Here is a 14,633-nt window from a genome sequence, read left to right as displayed (position 1 = left end):
GATTAGTCACTGTTTTCCATAATGAAAGGCTTGTGAGGTCACAGAGGTGAAACAAGAAGTTTACGTTTTGGTTTTGCTTGAAAAAACGTTGGGTTAAATGCCCAGTTCTTTATGGTTTTCCCACAGGCCTTGTAATCCTCGTGGGAACTTAACTGTAGGGTGAGAGGTGCAGGAGTGCCCAGCCCTTGATTTTCCAGAAAGCTCCGTGGAGGTTTTGTCCCTCTGTCCAGCCAGCTGCGGAGCAAAGTTGGTCAGTCATTTCCTGGGCAGGGCTTACTGGGAGTGTGTGCAGGTCCCCGAGCCAGGGGTCCCGAGGACACAGGGTGTAGTAGAGTGATAGCATAGGCGACTCAAAACGTCAGAGTGCAAATGCAGACATGTGGGGCTCGCTCATCCCTTTCCAAGGACACTAGAAACTGCTTGACACAGACTGTGGGGCCTGTGCCTTCAGATCTGGTTCCTGGCAGAGGAGGGGGAGGTTCCCAGGGGCTTTGAGCAGGGGCGGGGCAGGGAGGGCTGGGGAGCATTGGGAGGGGTGAGAAGGTACCAGCAGGGTTAGGAAAGGACAACCCCCACGGGGCAGTGGGGGTGAGGAAGGCTTTGAGTCCCCATCCTGTGGAGGAGGAATGTGACCCAGGAAGTGACAAGAGTGGCTCCCAGTCACAGAGCAAATCCTGGGCACGTTGGAGTCTTGTGAGTTTCAGCCCGGAGCCTTCCGACCTTAGAGCCTGTGACGTTTTCTTGGTTCACGAAACCAGTTCGGAGGTTTTCTCCGTCCGTCTTCTCACGGCAAGAACTCTAAGTGGAACCAGCAGAATCCAGAGAAATGAAGTTTTGCCTTCCCAAGTAGTAGTGTCTACACTCTACGAAGTAAGGAGTTGTTACACTTCCACTCCCAGGTTGGGTGGGCGAGGGTAGTACTCCATGATGGATAAAGGGAGACTAGGAGGCCGGAGTTCCAGCCCCACAAGCCTCCAGCGACCTTTGTGACTTTGGTGGCTTTGGTGGCTTTGTGACTTTGGTAACCTCCCAGGCTTGGGTTTCTTCAGGAGGGAGGCACGCCTGTTTTTCGGGTCTTGACTGAGGCCAGGTACGAGTTCTGTGCTCTTTTTTAGTAGATATTTGAGGCCTGAGCCTGACAGTCCCTCACGCATCTGCCCCCAGGGCCTGGTTCATCATCTAAGTCCCCAAAGCCAGGCCTTGCCTTGGTTCATCTGCTCGATGTCCCCAGATCAGACATCAGGCTAGAAGATGCTCCAGGGGAAGAAACTGGAGTCCCAGGAACTGGACTCCACTGCTGCTCTCACCCCCTGACCTCAGGCTGGTTGTGTTTGCACCTCTTTGTTACCTCATCAATAGGAAATCATCCCGCTGGCTGCTTATGTAAAGCTCAGGACCACTGGGTTGTGATGATGAGAGGTGCTGTGGGTAAGATTGGGGGGCCGGGTGTGCATTCGCTGGTAACAGTTGATGAGTTGGATCAGAAGTCTGCTTGGAGATGGTAGATGTTCTGTTTTGCTGAGTTTTCCCCGCCAGGACTAGTCAGAAGCTCTGAGTGGCCATGTTCTCAGGAGCTGGGATGCGGGGCTGATGCCATCATCTGGTCAGCACGTGGTCCAGAAGTCCTGGGGCCCGAAGTTATGTGTGCGGGAGCAGGGTGTGCAGGAGGGGGCCCAAGGGGCAGGCGTGTAGAAATCAGTGTCCCTGGACGTCAGAGGATCTCGGCCTTTAATGCAAACAGAGCATCATGGTGCCAGTGACACAGAAAACTCCCCCGTGCTCTCTTGTACTGGGATCCTTACGGGAAAATGAGGATGGCGGCCTCCTGGGGGGTTTCTCTGGGTGGGTTCTGTGACCGGCCCCCCCCCCCCCCCCCCCCCCCCCCCCCCCCGCAGAAAGGCTGCCATTCTGTCTCCTCATGTCACCCGCGGGTGAGTCACTCCTGGTGGACTTGCAGGGCTTTTCCACGTGCTGTTGCTACAAACTCTTCCTCTGTCCACGTCGGACAAAAATCATGCCTGGCATGTGCTTCGGGGGAGGGGAGGGTGGGTCAGTCAGGAGCAGCTGCTGGGCAAAAGACCATTCCCGGAGACTGGAGTTAGTGGCCGCGGCGTCACCCTTCTGTGTGTCACACTTCCTGGGCCTGTGACCCTCACAACCAAAGTTGACCTTCCGCGGGAGAGGGGGATTTGTCTTTGGTCCACGCAGCTTTGGAAGGACCTCCCTCCACCCCATGGGAACCCCTTATACTTTGGGGAATTGTCTTCTTCCGGTCTTCACCTGCCCTCTGTGTGTGTTATGACTCCAATTCACCCTTTAATCCGGGCGACAGGAAAAAACTGAGACAGGACCAAGGTCCGCTGACACCCACCCTCTCTTGGGCCATCATTCCCTGTCTGGTTCCCACAGCATCAGTGCTGCGGTGGACCTTGAAACATGGTCAGTCTTGTTCTGTTGCTAGAGTAACAACATCTCCTTGGCTGATTTTTCAAGTGAATTGACTTAATCCCCAAGCAATTATATTTATTCTGGGTCCTTCTAAATTTTGTTCTTGGCTTTGGCTAACCAGAAGGAGCACTTTGGAAAAGCTGCTGTGGGAGCCAAGCAGGGATGGTGGGTGGAGCTGTAGTTAGCTTCCTGCTCTTTACCAGCCCCCCTCCTCGAAAGGGTCTTCCCTGGCCAAGCAAACGTGTTGAGGGTCACAGTGATCATCAGGGAGCTGGTTTGGAATCTCCGCAGTTTCCGGTTTGTGCCAGAACCTTGTTCTGACTCAGTCCTTGGCTTGGCCCCGTTTCCTGACTTGGCCCGAGGAGCTGGGCCATTCCGGGCAGTGTTGTCCTTGGCTCGGGGTGGGGTCTCAGACTGTCTAAGGTGATAACTCAGGGGAAGGTTCTCCAAGAGCAGAGGTGGGTGATGCCTTTTGATTCTGCACATTCCCAGTGTCTGGGCAACATCCTGATCCGTTTCCTGTTTCCGTTTCCAGAGTAGGGGCTGTGGGAGGGCTCCTCTCTGTCTTCCCTGTTGGTGCCTCTCCACTGTGTCTTCCTTCCTTCCCGTGGGGTAGTGCCCTGCTCCGTCTCCTGCACTGCACCCCCATCCCCGCCTTTCCAGCTGCTCTCAGTGGGGTCTGAGCTGCTCACCTGAGCTCCCAGCTGCCGCCCTCCCAGGGGTCTGCTGTGCCAGGGAGCCCATCCCTCCCCTGAAGGAAGCTTCCTGATTCTGTTGGCATCACCGTCCGCAGTAGAAACTCAGGTTCATTGACTGTGTGCCGTGCCAGCCACAGTTTCACGTACCCCTCCCTGTGGTCCTCAGTAACGACTGTGTGAGAAAGTCTCTGTTTCACAGTTTAGGAAAATGAGATGCAGAAAGGTTGAGTAACTTGTCTTGAGGTCACAGAGGTTAAGAGCGGGGTCAGGATTCAAGTGCAGGTCAGCTTTGCTTGCATTGCTCCAGAAGGTGGACCGGGAGGCAACTCCGGGCCACAGGGGCCATTCAGTGTGAATCCTACTCTGTCTGCTTTCTCCCTGGCCCATTCCTCACTTGGTGATGCATCGGGTGAAGCTCTCAGGTGTGTAGACTGCAGGCCGAGGGCCCAGGGAGCGCCTCGGGAGAGGCTGTGTGCCTGTGTGTGTGTGTGTGTGTGTGTGTGTGTGTGTGTGTGCGCGCGCGCGCACGCGAGCAGGGACAGGGCAGGACATTGGTTCCCATGCTGCTGAGCCATTAGCACTTGGCGTGAACAGCAGGTGAAACCAACCCACGTTGGGCTTCTGCAGGGCTTTTAAGTAAAGCTGCCCCAGTGCAGGGGCGTGTGTGTCTCTTCGCAGCCTGATCGCCTTTGCTCCGGCTTCCTTTTTTCTTTGTCCTTTACTTGGAGATGTGAAGACCTGGAGGCCAGGCCACCTGTGTGTGTTGGCCCGGGGGAGCTCGTACGCCGGCCGGCCGGCCTGTCACTGGGGCAAGTCCCGTGGCAGTTCCTGGGCCTCCTTCTTGGCCAGGTGTCCCTGGCCGAGCTGCCCGCCCATGTCAGAATGCCCAAGAACCCGATTTCCTGGCTGGGGAGTCCTGGTGGGCAGCCAGGAGGGGGCTCCGAGACCACTTGTGACGCAGTAGCGACCAGCCAGCCGTCTTGTGGCCAGGGTTCATGGGGGGAGATGTCCCTGTAAGTTGTGGGGCTGGTAGAAAAGCCAAGTGGTGGCAGCGGCCTCAGCTGACTGTGGAGTGGGGTCCTTGCGACTGTTTTGTAGCCGTCTGATCCCCCAGACTTCAAGCCAGCCTGATCCTAACCACGGCAGCCTCCCTCTTTCCTGCCCCTGCCCCATGCATGCTTGTGTGTGTGGGTGCGCAGAAGCACAGAATTCTCTAGAGGTGTGGCTTTCCAGAAGTTCATGCACAAGGATTCCCTGGTTCGGTCGCAGTGCTGAGTCTGTAACTTGAGAAATGGTTGAGAGGCGTCAAGGGGCCTCTGCAAATGATTGTTGATGGGAGGATCCCCCTTTGGGGTGGGGGCGGGAGAAGACGGAGGAGCTGTGGGGCTGAGATCTAAGACTGCATCTATAGGGCGGAGCCATTTCCACTGAGAAAATCTCCTTCCCAACTGCTGAGTCTGGGGGAAACTGAGGACGGGTGGTTAGCGATAGAGTAGAGAATAAAGATTTCAGACCTTTTCTGTTAGTTTGTTTTTTAACTTTTTTAATGTTTATTTTTGAGACACAGAGGGGAGGGGCAGAGAGAGAGGGAGACACAGTCTGAAGCAGGCTCCAGGTTCTGAGCTGTCAGCACAGAGCCTGACACATGGCTCAAACTCACAAACCGTGAGATCATGACCTGCCTGAGCTGAAGTTGGACACTTAATGGACTGAGCCACCCAGGCGCCCCAGACCTATTTCTATTTTTTTTGACAACAGGCTCTATTTGTTTGATGAAAGCCCCTGGATGATAACACTGCCCAAGAAGGAGAAGGTAGGCGGTGACAGAGTGTGGGTCTATCCGGGCGGCCACACCATCTCCAGACCATGGTTTTGTCATCTTTCACTAAGTGGCTTTCTCTGGGCAAACTTCTATGTGCTTAGGGTTAGCAGGTGTGGCTCACTGCAGCTGGACCCTCTATCTGCCCTCCGTCCCTGTGGGGGCTGGAAGGTGAGGCGGGGCCAGGCGTGTGAGCTGGTACATGAGTAGGTCAGTGGCCTGCGCACAGGTAAGTAAGCACAAGGGGACTTGCGTATAGTGTGCATGGGGCTCCTTTGCCGGGGAGCCCCACCACCTCTTGGGGCCCCATTGACTTCCTGTTCTGAGCTCTGCAGGACTGTTCTTTTTATGTTGTTCACACTGCAATTTTATTTGGGTCCGATGCTGCCTGAAACACAAAGACTGTTGGCTTAGGCTGGACGGCCTTTGGTCATAGCCACATTTGACGATAGCAATAAAAATGTGACTTGTTTTTCTCGAAGCTGCTGCTGAGCTGCTCTTGGTCAAGTGCCTCAGGAATCCGGCTAGTGAATCATCCAGACCGATCGTGGAGTCTTTGGGAGCCAGGTCTGCCTCTCGAAGGGCGGACACGTGTTGGCTCATGCACCATTTTCTTGATTCTTGTTTTTCCTTTTCTTATAGTATTAAGGGACATCAGCGAAAGAGGGAGGGACCTTGAGCAGATTTTATCTCAGTACATTACGTTCGTCAAGCCTGCCTTTGAGGAATTCTGCTTGCCAGTGAGTTGTGTTCTTGGTTTGTTTTTTTTGTTGTTGTTGTTGAATTTAGAATGTAAAACCTAATCATGCCGGTAAAACTATGTAAGTTGACGGAGCCCCGAGCCTGAATGCCATTCCTCTCTGAGTGATCCTCTATCCTGAAATCTCAAGCAAGGGCAGCCTGTGGGGCTCTGGGTGCTACCACTGTTTCGCAGGAGCCGTAGGCCGCCATCTTTGTGAGAGTGGCCCTTCAGGGCCCTGCTGTCTGACTCCCTCGCTCTGCTCTCTGTGCTTGATGGGCTCAGGGTATGAGAGGGCATCATGTCTCCGTACAGACCGGGCCATTTGGATCTCCAAAAAAATCTATCATGGTTGCAGTATTGGTGCAGGGAGGGCTCAGCTACAAGATTCCTTCCGAATCTTTTCTGCCATGGCATTGAGCCCCCGCTCTGATCTTTTCTTTGGCCTCTTTGTGAGTTTCCCTATGGAAGTGTCTCACCATGCCGAAAAACACTTCCATACCTGTACTTTAGTACAGATTCATCTTTCCTCCTATGGGAACTCTCTGGTGGGGTGGCTTTCGGAGAAGCAAGGTCAAAGATACGGGGAATTTTTAGCTTTTAGTGAATCAGCCCTCAGCCCAGGAAGTGCCCTCACTCTCCTGAGGACAGACAGGTGAATGCTGAGAGATGACCAGGGACAAGAGGTGTGGAGTGGTGGGAGGGTAGTGGTGGAAGAAAATGCAGGAGATGACATTGTTTGAGATGACGTCATTTGAGAAGGAGATGCCTGCAGTTGTATCATGTGTCTTACCCAGGTTGGCCTCCCCGGAGTCTTAACTCCCTAACGATTTATCATGAAGCTATAAGACAGAGAAGGGAAATGCTGGGACTTAGCCTAATCGTGGGGGTGACCTCTTTTGAGAGAGTGGAATCTGAAGGCATTGAGAAGAGGTGTGGAGTGAGGCTGAGTGTGGGTATTTCTCTGTTTCTCCTAGTAATTTACTTCTTTCTTTCTTTTGGAAAAATAGGATCTCCAGCTATCTGTTCCTTTAAGTCTCTTGGGGTTTTGCGTCAAAGTAGACAAGACTTTTTGTTTCAGATCGGGGACAGGTGGACTTTCTGAGTCAGCCTGAGTAACACCGATGCCCTGTTCACGGCCCCGGAGAGGATTGGGTCCCAGGATTAGGTTTCTGGGTAGAGGGCGGAGGGGGCTGACAAGCCAGGAAATTCTATCCATCCATCCATCTATCTGCCTGAGGACTTCTGCTCTTTTTCACTTAATAACAACACCACACGGTAAACATGCGATTGGACATAAATTAGAGTTAACTGCCAATTTTCTGCTGTTTTAACTTAGTTGTAATGGAGCTTAAAATTCTACTCATTTTCTGGGTGGTTTCTACTAAAAAGTTGCTACTAAAAACCAGCCACTGTGTGCTCAAAGAAAATCCAGTCATTCCCGCGTAAGCCAGGAGCTTGGATCTGACACATGGCCTTCTTAAGGTTGTGTTTGGGCCGGGCACACTTTCCTTTGAACCGTTTCTGTGTAGAAGTGGCCCAGAGTAAAGATGCCCACAGTCTGAAGTCGTGGCCCTGCGGTCTTACCCTAAATTTGGGCCACACACCACTACTCAGTTATTTGTAAATTTGGTCCACAAAGTCTCCGTAAAATAAAAAACAAAAAAGGGAATGCATCTCATTGTAACTTTATGCACCCCCCCCCCCCAAAGTGTGATAACAGAGCCAATGAGAGTAGTCTTCAGTGAGGTGGTTTTTCCTGGCTTTAACCCTTGGGTTTAGGGTTCAAGGTATCCCCTCTCAGACTGTGTCCACACGGCCAAGGTGAACTGCTTTTGTTTTCAGTTTGGGTTTCTCTAATTCACATTTTTCTTAGTAGGGAGAAGGCAGTTATGAGTTTGGTTTTAAAGACCATGTTCTCTGTGTAGGTCATGAGGCTAAGCCGTATTAAATATTAATAATGAGATGTGTTGACATTTAGAGGAAGGGGATAGGAAATATCACGCCGCCCTGTGGGGTCATTGGTAGGAAGGCTGGCCCTTTCCCTGTAGCCTCGTACGGACAGGGCTTGGGCCAATTTCTCTGGAACTTCTCTTTTTAATGCTCTGTGAATATCCTTCTCCACAGACCAAGAAATACGCTGATGTGATCATTCCTAGAGGTGCAGATAATCTAGGTGAGTGCTGGTCCAGGGTCATCTCGTAGGGGAGAGCTTCTACCCTTTGGGAAAGGAAGCGGTGACCAGACAAGACTCTGTGGACAGGGCTGAGCCACAGGGCTGCCGTTGGGAGCCGGGAAGGAATTTCTGCCTCCACGCCTGGCCTTGGGAACGGGCCCCTGTGCATATGTGTGTGTGCGAGTGCGTGTGCATGGTGACAAATGGGAACTCCTGCTTCTTGGTAGAAACCAGAGGGCTGGAGGCTGTCCCCACTGTCACCACCAGCGGGGATGGCATCCTTCAGCAAAAGCACAGTCCCTTAATTTAATTTAGGATGCCCTGCCATCTAGGTAGTGTTTATTTGTTGGTTTTGGCTGGCCTAAGAAGTAGAGGTACCTCTGGACTGAGGCAGGTCCGGGCAGCTGATATGTGAGAAGACTCTGCCTTCTCATTCTCTTTTTAATTAATTTCAATCCCCCCCCACCCCCACCCCTAGCTATTTGGGAGTCTGTCACAGTGATGACTGTTTCCAGTGTATTTCTTTCTTTTTTTGATTTTTATTTCTTTAAAATAAAATGTATTGTCAAGTTAGCTAACCTACAGCGTATACAGTTTGCTCTTGGTTCGGGGGTAGATTCCCGTGATTCATCGCTCACATACAACACCCAGTGCTCATCCCAACAGGTGCCCTCCTCAGTGCCCACCCCCATTTTCCTTACTGCCCGCCGCTCCCTCCTTCCCCAGTCAACCCTCAGTTTGTTCTCTATATCATCTGCCTCCCTCTCTGTTTGAAACTATTTTTTCCCTTCCCTTCCTCCTGTTAAGTTTCTCAAGTTCCACGTTTAAATTTTTAAAAAGATTAAAAAAAATATTTATTTTTGAGAGAAACTGACAGAGTGCAAGTAGGAGAGGGGCTGAGAGAGAAGGAGACACAGAATCCAAAGCAGGCTTCAGGCTCTGAGCTGTCAGCACAGAGCCCAGCGCGGGGCTCGAACTCCCAAACCGCGAGATCATGACCCGAGCCGGTCAGATGACGGAGCCACCCAGGTGCCCATCACGGTGTGTTTCTTGAAGAGGAGGGCATTTTCATTCATAGCCGCTGAATAGCCATCACATTCTGGGAAGTGAACATGGGCACAGTCTCTTGACAGTTCTGAGGAGAAGGCCCTATGGTCTTGTAGAACGGCCCTCAATTTGGATTTGTTCCCTCATGATTGCATTCACATTAATACCACCGGAGAAAACCACGGGAGAGATATCAGAAAGCGCTGGATGCTTATTCCATTTTTGGTGGCGCTCGCACATCAATCGCTTGAGATGTAGAATTTTTCTTTTTTTTAATTTCCTTTTTAATGGTTATTTATTTCTCAGAGAGAGATAGAGTGCAAGTAGGGGAGGGGCACAGAGAGAGAGGGAGACACAGAATCCAAAGCAGGCTCCTGATGCAGGGCTCGAACTCACGAGTGGTGAGATCATGACCTGAGCCGCCCAGGCGCCCCCGTAGAATTTATTTCTGAAGAGAAGAGAAGAGAGTCCCGTGTTGCATTTCCTTTGGAGGAGAGAGCCTTCTGCAGGGGCAGCCTCCTCGGGATGGGGAGCTGGGGGGTTCCCCAGTAGAGGGCTTGTCTCCTCTCTGCCCTGCGCGCCTAACGCTGCCGCCCTCTGCCCTACAGTGGCCATCAACCTCATCGTGCAGCACATTCAGGACATCCTGAACGGAGGGCTCTCCAAACGACAGACCAACGGCTATCTCAACGGCTACATCCCGTCACGCAAGAGGCAGCCCTCGGAGTCCAGCAGCCGGCCGCACTGACCCCTGTCTCCCCCGGCCCGGCCCCTTTCTTCCAGAGACAGGAGGAGGGATCAGGAGGCACCGTACATCTGTACACGTGCTTTCCTAAGACATTGCTGTATTTAAGAAAACACCACGGAGATGACATGCCTTTGGTTTTCCTTTTCCCGTTTTCGTTTCTTTTTGTGCTTCGGAGCAGCGCGACGAAACCGAATTTGACCCTGAGCTTAAATGATAAACTGTGCCAACTACTACTGGTGATGCCTAATTATGAATCCACCGTGTAACCAGTTATAAATACATATATATATATATAAAAGGATCTATTTTTGTGTAAATGTACAAACACTGTAAAGCTGCTAGCTGTAAGTATTCTGCACGAGGGCCTGGACTTGAGTGGCGGGGGGCTCGCCCAGGGGAGATCGCCCCCCTTCCCTGTGATGGATGGGTCCAGGCAGGGGGTGGGGGAGGCGGGGCATGGAGAAGCGAGGCTGTGTCTCGTGTCTCGTCGCTCTGACTGCGTGTGCAACTCGCTGACAGTGGAGTTTGGAGCCTTGGGTGCCTCCCCTGCCCAGGGCCACCTTCTGGGAGCTGCAGCTCCGTAATGTGTCAACAAAAGATACCCTTTTCTTCTTTCTTTCTTCCTTTTTTCCTTCCTTCCTTTTTTATTTTTTTTGAGTTGAAATTAGGCAAGACCTCAGCTCAAAAATCAAACTCAGGGAAGAGGCCCCCCCCCGAAGAGAAACAAGTCTTCTGTGTTTCCTTCTTGCCCGATGCCCCCCACCTCTGGCCACCGGGGTAGCTCAGCGAGTCCTTCCTTACCCACCCAGGCCCTCCGAAAGCCAGCGCCGCCTCTCTTCCCTGACAGGGATCGGAGGGGGTCGTTTCCTGGTAAAACAGGGGGGGGACGAGAGAGTAGCAAGACCCGTTGTAGCGACTGCGGAAACGCTGCTTCCTCTCGCCCCCCGCCCCGGGGGAGCCTCCGGTTAGATTCCCTGGGCCTTTTCCCAGATTGTAGACACAGGTGGTCTCCCGAGTCTGGGCTTCGGGGGAGGACTTCTGCTGGCAGAAGGACACCTGGTGGCCCCTCACGGGTGGCGGGAACCCTTCAGGGATGGGTCACCCAGGTGCAGGGCTTGGGCGCGGGATGGGGGCAGCACGCACCTTCAGCAGGAATCGGCACTAGCAACATCGAGCCAAGCTGACGGCCATGTTTATGGGGTAGAGAGTTCCACCTTGCTTGAGGGGTCCCTCTCTGGGAGGAGTACAGATCCCTGATGATTCTTCGGGGGCGGGGACAGGAAGTAGGGGGACCGAGTGAGACTGAGGAACGCAGAGTCCTAAAGCCTCAGTTTTTAACTGCGCACGAGCCAGAGGCCTTCATTTCTTGCTCAGGCATCTCGGTGCTTGGCAGGCCATGGCCACAGCAACTCCGCGGTGGCTGCCCGCTCTGGGGAACCTTCTCCCTTTATTGCTGTCCTAGCCCATTGGAGCCGTTCAGGTAAACCCGGCACAGCTCCTCGCCAGTCACACCAAATTGCCCCTTCGACGTAAACCGCTGTCCGGTTTGATTCCCCCTTTCTGGACTCCATTTGACTCTGTTTTGTTGTCTCAAAAAAGTCAGAGCTCATCCCCCACAGAGCCTTGCCACCCCCGTGTCATCCAAGAGGCCGTGGCAGGCTCCGGAGGGAGCAAGGGAAGGCTCCCTGAGGCCCTGCCTGGAAGGCCAGCTCTGGAGGGCCTTGGAATCCGTTTTCTCTTTCTTGTCATGCCTCGGACAGTCCTGAGATGAAGTGTGGGTGGCGGACCTGGGTTAGGATCCTGAGGACCCAAGGCCCCGTGCCTGGATGGGGCCTCTCTGTGCTCGGGCAGCCCGCCCCTGTGTGGGGGAGCCTCGGCCTTCTGGTGGGTAGCACATTCAACTTTACTTGAAGCTCCCAGGTGCCAAACCATTTAGTGCCTTGGCTGTCTGTCCCACTGCCTTGGAAGATGGATTCTTCTCATCTCTGAGCCTTGCCTTTCTTAGCTGTTTCCTCATCCACCTGTGGTGTTGGGACCAAGCCTCCGGTGTCTCCGCTGGCTAACAGCGCTAGGGCTGCCTTGCTCCTGGTAAAACCGTCACTAGTTCGTGGTGGCTTGGCTGGGGGCACCGGGCCGTGCCCACTGGGCATCGCTGACAGAGACTCCCTTGGTTCTGAGACGCACAGTGTCTGGGGTGAGGAAGGGAGGACTCTGTCCTTGTGTGGCCCCTCCCCAGCATTGAGTATCTGAGCTTGACCTTGATCAGACAGATCCTAGACTTGGTGTTTTGAGAGCCCTGACAGCTCTGATTCCACTGCTGAGTCAGGGTTAGGGTTGTTATGCCAGAGACCAGGCCCCTGAGTCTTGTGGGGAGGAGGGACCGACAAGCGCAGTGGGGATGACGCTGGTCGTGTGTGCACGGGAGTCCCGTGGCTTCAGAGCTGCCCAATGGTGCTTGCTTCTTGCCCCCACCCCTGCCCAGGTATCCATAGACCAAGTGTTTAGGGAATAAACATCCAAGCTTCGTGTCATGGGAAGGCCTGACCCCATTCTCTTTCACGCTAATAGATCTTGTGCCGACCTGGGTTTCTTTTTCTTGGGCAGCCGGAGGCCAGTGGGGACAGAGAGGTTGGAGTCTGTGTACGGAACGCGCAAGTGTTTGGACCTCAGGTGTCCTCTGCGGTGCCTGGGGTAGGCCGTTGACGAGGCAGACCCCAGACCAGGGGGAGGGCAGCACGGGCAGGTCTCCGTTCACCCTTCCGAACCAATCATCCCGCCCCTCCTGGGCTCAGCGCCGGCTCAGTGTCCCCGGGCAGGTCGCCAGTCTCTCATTAGGCCACTAGGTCAGGCTGAAGGCTCACGTGTCCCCCGAGCAGGTGGGAATTGGCAGGGACCGGAGCCCAGCTGGCTTGTGTGTGTCCCCTCCTCTGTGGACCCTGTGCGGCTTCCTCCATCTAGCACCCTTGACCTGGGCTGGCACCGAGGGCCCCCTGAGGGACGTAGTCGCCTCTGGCAGGGAAATATTTCTGCCCTGGAGTCCCCCACCTGCCTGTCAGCGACTTCAGCACCAAGGGACCTAGCCTGGAATGGGTTCTGGATTCAGGGCTGCCCTTCCCCCGGTCTCAGGCTAGAATCAGGAAACAGGCTTGGAGGCAGTAAAACAAGGGAGACCACTGGTCTGGAAAAGGCCTGCATTGGGTCTGGAGCTCAGAGTCCTCTCTGATCTTTTGTCTCTGGGCCCCGTGCTGCCTTCCCGACCCTGCCCAGGTGACTGGCCTTCAGATCAGCTTCATCGCTGTGGTTAGAGGTTGTGAGTGCCTCGCTGGTCCTGCCTCAGTAACAGGGTGAGTAGCTACATAAGGACGTAGGTGTTCTTTGTTTTTTTTTTCTTTCAGATGCTTGCTCTTCCTCCTTTTCTTTCTACTGCCCTGCCTTTATTGTTAGCAGTTAACGAAAATGACCACATACTATGTACTTTGCTATAAATAAAGACTGAACAGAAAAAGAGCTAATTCTTGTCTCCTTTGTGAGGTTGGGGCAGGAGGAGGGGGGTGGATGAGTGCGTGTGGTTACGTGCGGCCATGGCCATGTGCATGCAGCCTGCTGTCACGCAGCTGCTCGCCCGGACCCGGGCAGTCCTGGGCAGGACCCCAGAACGCAGCTGGCCCAGAATCCTGGAGACAGGTGTGCATTTCTCCTTGTTCCTGTCTCTGCCCTGAGAGCCAGGGCCAAGCTTTTGGGGAGGCTTCTGATCTCTGGGATGTTCTGGTTCTGAGTATGCCAGTTAATGCAGCCCCTCCCTCGCCGTCTGCCCTGGGCCACTCACCACTCGGTCCTCCACGCCCACATGGAAACCCCAGACACCCTTCCAAAGGGAGAACACTTGGTAGGGCTGGTGGTGGTGGAGGACGTTTACACTAATTAGAACAGAGTGAATAACTTGCCCTGAGTGACACAGCTCTCCATACATACTAATCAACGTAGATACAGGGACACCTTGGATTGCCAGTAATTTGTTCTGGGAGTGTTCTGCAAGCAAGCAAACATTTCTAATAAATTTTAACTTGATAAACAAGGGACATCTTGCAATACAAGTAGTCCGAACGTCACAGGATCACAACTGAGCCGGGACAAATTATGCTCACAAGTCAAGGTTTTACTGTATTCATGTCTCCCTGTTTTAATAAAAGACTAGGTCACCCACCCTTAAAGATTGTAAACTATTGGCCTTTGTGCTCTTCATAGCTCCCTGCCCCCTTCCCTCCACCTCTGCGCCCTCTAGGCTTCTGTCCCTTCACCCCTGCCTCCCAGACACTGAATTACTCTCAACGTGCTGTGAAACTAATAAATTAATAAAGGGACACCTGGGCTGCAATGGATCTGGCACCTTACTGCTTTACCACTTGTCAATTGCAAATCCAACAGGAAGAAATATCAATTGCAAATCCAACCTTGCATGGAAATCCTATTTGACTCTCCAATGGAGGAAAAGAGGTTTCCCTCCTCTCCTGCCAGCAAGAGCCCAGCCAATGGGAGGCCATGATACTTCCCATCCCCAGTGTGCTCCAATGGACTTGCTTGTAACAGCCTTCCCAACTTCCTCTTTCTGCTATAAAGGACCATACCTCTCTGTTCCCACGACTTGCCTGGGGTCTTGCCCTGTAGGTGCCTTGTCCTGGCTTGCCGTTCTTTGTTCTTCCCAAACAAACCCATCTTTTATTGGTAAAATAACTGGCACTTTTATTTTTTATTAAAAAAAATTTTTAAATATTTATATTTGAGGGAGAGTGTGAACGGGGGACGGGCAGAGAGAGGGAGACACAGAATCCGAAGCAGGCTCCAGGCTCCGAGCTGTCCGTGCAGAGCCTGACTCTGGGCTCAAACCCACAAACCGTGACCTGAGCCAAAGTTGGACACTCAACCGACTGAGCCCCCCGGGCGCCCCAAGACTGCTGTGT

General features: G+C 53.3%; 1 protein-coding gene across 1 annotated transcript in view; it reads left to right on the top strand.

The window, feature by feature from the left end:
* UCK2 (uridine-cytidine kinase 2) overlaps positions 1-13,182 on the top strand; it is a 67,344-nt gene extending 54,162 nt beyond the window's left edge. Inside the window, exons 7-9 of the mRNA XM_029933413.1 lie at positions 5,608-5,705; positions 7,832-7,880; positions 9,536-13,182. Of these exons, the coding sequence (XP_029789273.1) occupies positions 5,608-5,705; positions 7,832-7,880; positions 9,536-9,675 (287 nt within the window). The 3' untranslated portion in view covers positions 9,676-13,182. The remainder of the gene's footprint in view (positions 1-5,607; positions 5,706-7,831; positions 7,881-9,535) is intronic.
* Positions 13,183-14,633: the final 1,451 nt, after the last annotated feature.

This window comes from Suricata suricatta, chromosome 3 (assembly GCF_006229205.1).
Source record: "Suricata suricatta isolate VVHF042 chromosome 3, meerkat_22Aug2017_6uvM2_HiC, whole genome shotgun sequence".
Taxonomy (NCBI): domain Eukaryota; kingdom Metazoa; phylum Chordata; class Mammalia; order Carnivora; family Herpestidae; genus Suricata; species Suricata suricatta.
This window is presented reverse-complemented; position numbering and strand designations above follow the sequence as displayed.